Source organism: Gossypium raimondii, chromosome 7 (genome assembly GCF_025698545.1).
Source record: "Gossypium raimondii isolate GPD5lz chromosome 7, ASM2569854v1, whole genome shotgun sequence".
Classification (NCBI taxonomy): Eukaryota; Viridiplantae; Streptophyta; class Magnoliopsida; order Malvales; family Malvaceae; genus Gossypium; species Gossypium raimondii.
The window spans coordinates 48,614,524-48,624,268 of record NC_068571.1 but is presented as its reverse complement, the minus strand read 5'-3'; the positions used below and the strand labels follow the sequence as shown (position 1 = coordinate 48,624,268).

The following is a 9,745-nucleotide window of genomic DNA, read 5'->3' as shown; positions in this document are numbered from 1 at the left end:
TTGTACATACCCTCTATTTATAGAGCTTCAAAAACCACGAGTTAGAAAGCATTTAAGACCGACGTTAATGATTTAGGGATTATGGAAATTCATTCCTTAGGATTTATAATAGGAAAAACTTGAAAGAGTTATAGATATCTATTTGTCAATGAATTTACAACAAACAACAATGTTGTTATGTTGTTGTGAATTGAACCAAACTACTTGGTTATAGGTTTAATAGAATGGAGTTCAAAATTGGGTTATGCTTGGATTATAAGCCCAATTCATACTTGACCCAACACTACACAAGCTTATGACCCATGCTTGGTGTGGTCCATAATTGTAATAACTTAATTTTAATTTATGTTGATAAAAATCCAAAAATATTACAAAGAAATCCAATTTTACTTTATTTTTGAAGTGAGGAATCGATTTTGAGTTCTACAACCTATGGATGAATCAGCCCTACCGTCTCCGACCCTGCTGTGGTGGCAGTCCCGCAGCAATGTCTTAAGACATTGACAATAATATGAATCAACACGATTAAATTAATTTTATTTTTCAATTATGTAGTTGGGTTTAATTTTTACTCATAAGAATAAAATATATTTCGTGAATATTATTTATATTTTGATTAAATTTTACTATTAATTTTTATTCTTGATCAAGAGTGAAATTTTAAAATTTAAAAGTTTTATATTTAGAATAATTCATTAAATCTATAAATCTAACTACTATTATTTAGATTAAATTTGGACTAAAATTTAAAAAACAGAGACAAAATAGAATAATAATAAAATTCAACCTTACCTCTTCGAATAGCTTCCACGAGAACATTGGACGTCGTCTCGTTCAAAGAACCTAAAAAATCAAACCCGACAAAAATCAACGTGTCCTAAAACCAAGCCATTTTTTACATGCAACCCCTGCATGAAAGCATCCTCACCACGTGCCTTTCTTTATTCTGACACGTGCCCCCTCTTTTCCTTCTATATAACCCACCTCTCTCCTCTCTCTCTCTCTCTCCAATATCATACATTCCTACATACTTTCCATTTACTAGCAATTTCTTCAAGTTCTTTTCTTTGTTTTTTTAGTCAATGGCTGACCACCACCTCCAAAACACTCAACCAATGACTCACCAAATGGTGAAAGCCGCTACTGCCGCAACAGCCGGTGGTTCCCTCCTCATTCTCTCCGGTTTAATCCTAGCTGGCACCGTTATTGCACTCACTATAGCCACTCCACTCTTCGTTATTTTCAGTCCAGTTCTTGTCCCTGCTCTCATTGCAACAGCTCTCCTAGCAACGGGTTTCGTCGCCTCCGGTGGTTTCGGTGTTGCAGCCGTCACGGTTCTGTCCTGGATTTACAGGTCCTTGATCTTTTTTTCTTTTTTAATGATCTCCAAAAATACCATGAAATTTCCTGTACTGGACTATTTTTATTTAAAAAATAGTAAATTAGTCTTTACATTTTTATCAAAGATTAAAGAGAGTAAATTTTATCAAAGATCAAAACGAAATATCTTTTCATTAAAAATTTCATCTATTTTTATAATTAAAAATTTCATAAATTAGTATGAGATACACCTTAATCATTACATGTTAAAGTCATGTCAATTTTTTAGCAGTCCGTCGGGTCAGTCAAATTTTAATGTAATTTTTTAAAAATGAACAAAATAAATAATTTACTTTTTTTACGTGATTAAATTTTTTAAAATTTTTTATTAGAAAGTAAAATTCAATCCAACTGTTAGGGCTTCCATGGCCCTCTTAGTAGCTTTTTCTTATTGTTAAATGACTATATATACAGGTATGTGACGGGGAGGCACCCACCGGCGGCGGATCAGTTGGATAGTGCGGGGATGAAATTGGCTAGCAAGGCACGGGAGATGAAAGATAGGGCGGCACAGCTCACCGGTGCGGCGGCTTCTTAAATTAGTTCTCTACTGCATGCTTTTGTAATGGAGCTGTGCAAAAGTTCAGGATCAAGTGGCCATTAAACCGATCCTTAATGATGTTGTTGTTATGTTGTTGATGATGAAAAGATGTTTTTTTCTAAATTTAAAAGCAGCATTAGAAACTTTGGGGGGATGATGTGGCTGTCTGTTTATGTTAAAAACTCCCATGTAATTGACTGTAATAAGCACTACTTGTTTTTGTTGTTAGTTTGTGTGTTTGTTGGTTCCACTTCAATTACAATAAAGTAAAATTGAATATTTAAATTAAACACTATATAATATATATTATATTAATATACAATATTATTTTTTATTTTTAAAAATATTTAAAATTAATAAAATATTAGTATAAAATATTATAATTTTCAATTTAATTGAACATATATATTTAATTATCTAATCATATAATAAATTATTTAATATTTCAATTTTATTTAAATAATAAAAGTAATTTCAATATTAATATTTTAATAATAAACTATATATTAATAATAAATGCTTATTAAAATATGTTATCTGTACTTTTATTTTTAAAATTTAGTCTAATTGTTAAATATCGGTAAATTTTTTATAAATTTTATTGATGCCATATTTTAATCCAAAAATAAAAGTAAGTAGATTAAATAAGTAAATAGATTAAATTTAAGGGTCTGTTTGATTGACGGTGAACTCCAAAACAAGGGAAAATGGGTTACATTTTAGGGAAAATGTCTTACCCTTTCAATTTCCGTAAGACATTTTCCGTGCTCTCCTCTCTATCGCCTCCTTCATTCCTTCCTTCATTTTCGGTAGAAAACTGCGTCTGTTTATCGATTTTCCAGGAACTTGTTTTTTAATTATTCAATACTTGGTTTTTAACACAATTACAAATAATTTATTTGATATTAGTTTTTCAATTTATAACGATTAATATTGTAGCTTAATAATTGAGTATTATTATAAATAAATCATTGCAATATATGTAAAAATAATTGAAAATATAAAATTTATTAATATATATTAATATATGTAAAACAACTTTTCGGAAAATATTTTCGAAATCGCCAAACAATGTAAAATATTTTCTAGTAAATCATTTCACAGAAAAGTAAAACATTTTCCGAAATCATTTTACGGAAAACATTTTACTGGCAATCAAACAGACCCTAAGTCTTATGATATATTTTAAGTATCGTTTAAATAATGCTTACCTTCATTTATCCCTAACTCTACTTTGTACTTTCATATTTGTAATATATATAATTTAAATTAAATTTATATATGACATTGATTATTACAAAATATTTTTATTGTTAAAAATAAATTGCACTATAATATTTTATAACAAATATATTTATGTTGTCTTAATGTAAAATATAAATTTATAGATATAAAATAAATTCAACTAAATAATTAAAAGATTTGTTTCATTTAAAACAACTTTTATGAAATATTTTCAGAAAATATGTCAAATAATAAAAAAATATTTAACATCATGCAAATACTAGAATATATATTTTTTAGAAAATAAAGTCATTTTTCTTAAACCCATTTTCAGTGAAACAAATAGAGTGTAAGTGTTAAGTAGTGATAAGATATATTATACTTTAAAGGATATATGATAAGGTGTATTTTGCTTTAGAAAATTTAATATAAATTTTCGAAAACGATAGAAAGAATAGCTACGAATTTTAGATAGCTACAAAACTTGGAATATGAATAACAAAACAACAATTATCCAAAGTTTAATATTTAATTAAAACTTATAAAATAAATTTTAATTATTTTGAAAAGAAAAATTGCCATCTCGTCAATAAAATAAGTACTTTTAATATTTTATATTGACAAAATTACAGATGAGCATATCATGTAATTAGAGGTGATCATAGGTCGGGCCAGGTTTGGGTCGGGCCCAGATAAAAATGTTAAAACTCGAGTCCGACTCGGCTCGCTCATATTATTTTTTATATTATATTATTTTTACATAATTTTAAATATATATAATACATCAAAAATACTAAAACATTAAAATAAATATTTTCGAACAAATTGAAAGTAAATTTAAATAATATGCATACTTAAATAATACTAAGATAGATGCAACTTAACCAGAAAATGTCTCTAAAATAATAACAAAATTAACAATAAAACAAGTGATACAATATCTAAATAATAACAATAAAATAGGAGTAATATAATAGTGAAATAGTAAGAAAATAGAGAGAAAACAATAATAAAATATCATTAAAATAACAAAAAAATATAGCAGCTTTTTTCTTGGCATTTAGCGAATTCGGGTTGGGACAAAAATATATTACCTGAGGCTCGGCCCGTTTTTAAAATGGGCCTTTTTTTTTATCTAAATCCTCCTATTTTTCAGGCGGGCCAAGTGGCCTAACCCATGAGCAGGTCTACATGTAACTCATGTTAGTCTTTTTTCTACTGCAGAACATATTTAAGAACATCACGAATCTGTCATGTACTCATGTTATTACACAAATTCCGTCTTAAAACATAGTCTTTTGTTTATTCAAATTTGACTGGATTTAATAACTTTGACCTCTCTCAGAATTAATTATTTTAGACGACAGGTTAGATTAAAATTGTGAAGATATATTAAAATAAATATTATTTGGATTCAAATTTAGACGACAGGTTAGATTAAAAACAATCATTAAAGACACAATGTGCTATTATACTATAATAAAATTTATATTTTATAAGATTATAGACTTAAATTAAATTTATATATTTTTAAAACGATAACTAATATTTATTAAAATCATATTTATGGTAAATTTTAAATTAAATAATAAGATATATTTAAATTATTTTATATTAATAAAAATAAAATATATATATTTAAGATAATAAATAATTTATAACTTATTAGATTGTAGTTGTACTATATAAATTCATATAACTGTTATATAACTTATTAGATATATCTTCTAATGAGAAATTAAAAGTTAGTGTGTTGAAAATTTTCCTAAAGAAGTGTGTCAATGGTCCATGAAGAAGTATTTGCAATTGGATAGCTCCAATTAAGAAAAGAAAATCTAACATTTAAGATTAGAAAAAAATTGGTAATTGAGTCTTTACTTTATTAATATCCGTATTCTACTTATTGTATAAAAAATATAAAAAAATTAAGTTTAAGAAAATGCAAAATCAAAGACCTAATAAAATTGAAAATTAAAATTCAAGTTAAGTAAACCAATATTAAAAGAAAGCAACCTTACAGTATAAAATTTCATAAAATTTTCTTATGATTAATACTTTAATAATCTAAAAATTGAATTTATTAATAGAAATGTTCTTATCATCAAGATTTTAAAAATTGAACTAAACACTCAATGAATGATGCTTCTGATTTTGGGTTTAACCAATTGAATCAATAGGGAAGAAAATATTCAACAACCGGTTACACTTTACAGCCCAGGCATTGTTGTATCTCACAATTTTAAATCTCACAAATGAGTCTGACGCTACATTTGACTCTTTCAACATCTCACCCATAAATTCCATCTTTTAATATTTCCCTCTTTTTTCACTCAATGTCTCTCACTCATAAATTAGCCTCAATTTGCACCTTGTAGTATTTTTTTCTTCGATTAAGTTTTTAACTCAATTGGAATCGAAATTGTTGTTGATGCAAGAGAATGTGAGTTTGAGTGTGCTGAAGTACATTATCTTCTTATTTAAGAGTTGGGAGGGGCTATGAACTAAAACTAGGAATTGTGGTGCTACACTCATATGAAAAGAAAGTAATCGCTTAGAATGCACGCCAAAATTTTAATTTTTTATAAAATTAACATATTGTTAAAATTTTTGATATATTTTTAAAGCATTTGCAAACCCTTCCCTCAAGGCTTTTCAGTTTCTATCTTTTTCTTCATCCCCTCTAAAGTTCAAAACTCTGACAGTTAATAAACATTTCTATTTGTTTTCTTTAAAGTTTAAAGCTAAAAATCCTACAATTTTAAATATCAATATCTTTGATGACTAAATTTTCTCTTTCTATTCTTTAAAATCCAAATTTTAGAGTAAAACAAAATGAGAAATTGAAATGATAGAAAAACAAAAAATATTAAAAATATATTTTTTCTTTCCATAAATTTGCTTGGTAGGAAAGATGAGAGAATTAAAAGAAAAACAACTTAAGACTAAAAAAATTGATGACAGAGTCTTTACTCGGTTAGTGATGCATTATTGTCAATATAGGAAGATGTGAGTTTGAATTTATTGAAACGCATTTGTCCTTCTATTTTAAAAGTTAGAGTTGAGGAGTAGTTATAAATTATTCTACTCATCATATAAGAAAAACAAAACAAAAATTAAACTTAAGAAAATGCAGAATCAAAGACCTAATAAAATTGAAAAATTGAAAACTCATGTTAAGTAAACCGACATTCAAGAATGCAGCCTTGATGTTTTGAAAATAGAATGGAATAAAATTAAGCAAAATGAAAAGAGCGATTCACTTATAATTGTGTAAATTTTCATATTTTTTTATGATTAATACTTTAATAATCTAAAATTTAAATTTATTAATACAACTATTCTTATCATCACTATTTTAAAATTTGAACTAAACATTCAATGAATGATACCTCTAATTTTCGATTTAACCAATTGAATTAACGGGAAGAAAATATTCAACATCCGGTTATACTTTACAGCTCAGGCATTATTGTATCCCACAATTTTAAATCTCATAAATGAGTCTGATGTTGCATTTGACTCTTCTAACATCTCACCCATAAATTACACCTTTTAATATTTCCATTTTTTTTACCCAACGTCTCTCACTCATAAATTAGTCTTAAATTGCACATTTTAATATTTTTTTCGTCGATTGAGTCTTAGCTCAGTTGGTATCGGTATTGTTGCTAGTGTAAGAAGACGTGAATTCGAATGTGCTGAAACACATTATCCTCTTATTTAAGGGTTGGGAAGGAACTATAAATTAAACCGAAGAATCATGATGCTACACCCGTATAAAAGAGAAAAATAAATCAATATATATATTTCATTTTTTTCATTAGATTTTTATTATTTTAGTTTCTACCTTTTTCTTCATCCCTCTAAAGTTTAAAACTCTAACTGTTAATAAATATTTCTATTTGTTTTCTCTAAAGTTTAAAGCTGAAAAATTCAACAACTTTAAATCTCAATATCTTTGATGTCTACTACCCAATAAACATAAAACTTTCTCTTTTATTCTTTAAAATCCAAAGTTTAGAGTGTGAATAGAAAATTAGAAAGATGAAAAATTAAAAGGATACAAAATATAAAGATTAAAAATATAATTTTTTTCTTTCCATAAAAGTGCTTGGTAGGAAAAATAGGAAATTAAAAGAAAAACAATTTTCTTTCCAACTATTTCTTAGTAGAATTGAAAACGAGAGAAAAGAAAATAAACATTTGATATTTCTATCATAAAACATGTCAATCAAGCACACTGTCAATCATGCATGTAATTTTTAAATCAATATGATATTTTATCATATCGATCTAAAATATTATTTATATTAATATACACTTATTTTTTGTTTGTTCTAATATAAATTATTTGTTTGAGCCTGTAAGTACCTATTAATATACAAAATTTTATTTTGGCAAAATGATTAATGTTCGGTTAAATGTTAGTAGACTATAAATACCACTTTATAAGTATTTGAATTTAGATTTTGTGAGCCGAAAACATTTTCCTTAGTTTCATAGTTCTTAGTTCAGGGTTTAGTTAGGTTCTCTTTTCTTTTTTAATTTTGCTATAGTATTTTTATTTTTTCGTTTTAGTTGGAACATTGTGAAGAGAGAGATATTAAACGCTCGTGCTTCATCGGATTTTATCTATTAATGAGCATTTTCTCATCTTTTACATTTTATACTTACTATGTGTTTGTTAAAATGCATGTGAGGAAATCAAGTTTAATCATGTACTGAATTATTTTATTGGTTGATTGATAAGTGGGTTACTTAGCTAAGTTATTATCTATGCTTTGATTGGTAAGTGTATTAAATTGCATATTACGTACTAGAATTGACACATTTAATGGAAGATTTAGATGGGCGAGACCAAGAGGAGACTCTATCGAGTAGGTATTTGATACATTTGTGCCGAATAGTGAGATCGAGATGAGAGCTTAGGTGTTATGTTTTAGTTTAGGATGGGACCTAGAGGAGATTCTTAGTTAGGAATGACAAACAATATAATCATCATAGATTTATCAGCTTAGTTAGTAATCCACGAATCAATCAACCATCATTTCAATCCATTTGCTTTAATTCCAACAAAAAAGGAAAAAAATTAGTTTAGTATTTTTATTTGTTAATTTAGTTATAGCTTAAATTTTATTTTATTTGAATTTACACTAATAATTTTGACTCGATCAAATTAGTAATTGTTAAACTTGTAATTAACTTGACAAAAGCATTTACCAATAATCTCTTGTGTTCCTTAGAATGCTATAGCGTTCCATTGACATTACTAATATTCTACTCATACAAAATAAAAGACAAAAATAAAAATTAAATTTAAGAAAATACAGAATCAAAGACCTAATAAAATTGGAAAATTAAGAACTCAAGTTAAGTAAACCAACATTCAAACAAAGCAACCTTGATGTTTTGAAAATAGAATGGAATAACATTAAGTAAGAAAAATAAATTCACTTATAACTATGTAAAATTTCATAATTTTTTATGATTAATACTTTAATAATCTAAAATTTTGATTTATTCTTATCATCAAGATTTTAAAAATTGAATCAAACATTCAATGAATGATATCTCCAATTTTCGATTTAACCAATTGAATCAATGGGGAAGAAAATATTCAACAACCAGTTACACTTTACAGCCTAGGCATTGTTGTATCCCACAAGTTTAAATCTCATAAATGAGTCTGACGTTACATTTGACTCTTCTAACATCTCACCCCTAAATTGCACCTTTCAATATTTCCATTTTTTTCACTCAACGTCTCTCACTCATAAACTAGCTTTAAATTGCACATTTTAATATTTTTTTCGCTGATTGAGTTTTAGCTTAGTTGTTATCAGCATTGTTGCTAGTGCAAAAGAGTGTAGATTCGAGTGCGCTGCAGCATATTATACTCCTAATTTTATAATGAAAAGAAAATTAGAAAGATGAAAAATTGAAGGGATAGAAAAATAAAAAGATTAATGCAAATATATCATTTCAATCCATTTTCATTAAAATAATTTGGGGTGGATTGAAACATAAAACAAAAGTATAAGTATCAAATTGAACTTTTCTCTTTTTTTTTTTTTTCTTTTGCAAGGGTATCATATTGCACATTCAAGAAAAGTTTTGAGGGTAAATGTGACATTTAACTCTAAAATAAACAAAGAAAAAACAAGGAAAAGAAAAGAAAAGCACAACCTAAACAAAGATGCTTAATATCTCTTTTGGCCTTGTATTATAATTAAATTATCACTTTGATACCTATACAATTTTTATCAGTTTCATCCTGTACTTTCATTATATAATCCCAATTACCCTAACTCAAATTTCTGTAAAAAATTAAGCCAACCAATGACATGCTGCCAAGTGTCACGAAAATTAAAAACTAGAAAATATAAAAAACTAAAAATAATTTAAAATAAAAAATAAAAAATCTTAAAACTCAGAAAATCATTTAAAAACTTAAAAAGAATCATAATCCATTGTTGAATATTATAAAAAAAACTAAAATTAAAGTATGCAAAACTTCAAAAAATTAGAAAAATCATAATTTTTTTAAAAAATTGTTTGTTTGGAATTTTAAAATTAAGGTATTTTTACTAAAAAACTCAA

General features: G+C 26.3%; 1 protein-coding gene across 1 annotated transcript; it reads left to right on the top strand.

Annotated features, from left to right (window-relative positions):
* The first annotated feature begins 1,007 nt into the window (after positions 1-1,007).
* Positions 1,008-2,149, top strand: LOC105785410 (oleosin Cor a 13). The gene is made up of 2 exons (XM_012611491.2): positions 1,008-1,354; positions 1,795-2,149. Exons 1-2 carry the CDS (start codon positions 1,083-1,085, stop codon positions 1,916-1,918), a joined length of 396 nt encoding a protein of 131 aa, XP_012466945.1. The 5' UTR covers positions 1,008-1,082; the 3' UTR covers positions 1,919-2,149.
* The last annotated feature ends 7,596 nt before the right edge of the window (positions 2,150-9,745 follow it).

Coding starts and splice junctions, on each gene's coding strand:
- LOC105785410 (XM_012611491.2), top strand. CDS start 1,083: ATGGCTGACCACCACCTCCAAAACACTCAACCAATGACTCACCAAATG. Junction 1,355..1,794: donor GTTCTGTCCTGGATTTACAG/GTCCTTGATCTT, acceptor CTATATATACAG/GTATGTGACGGGGAGGCACC.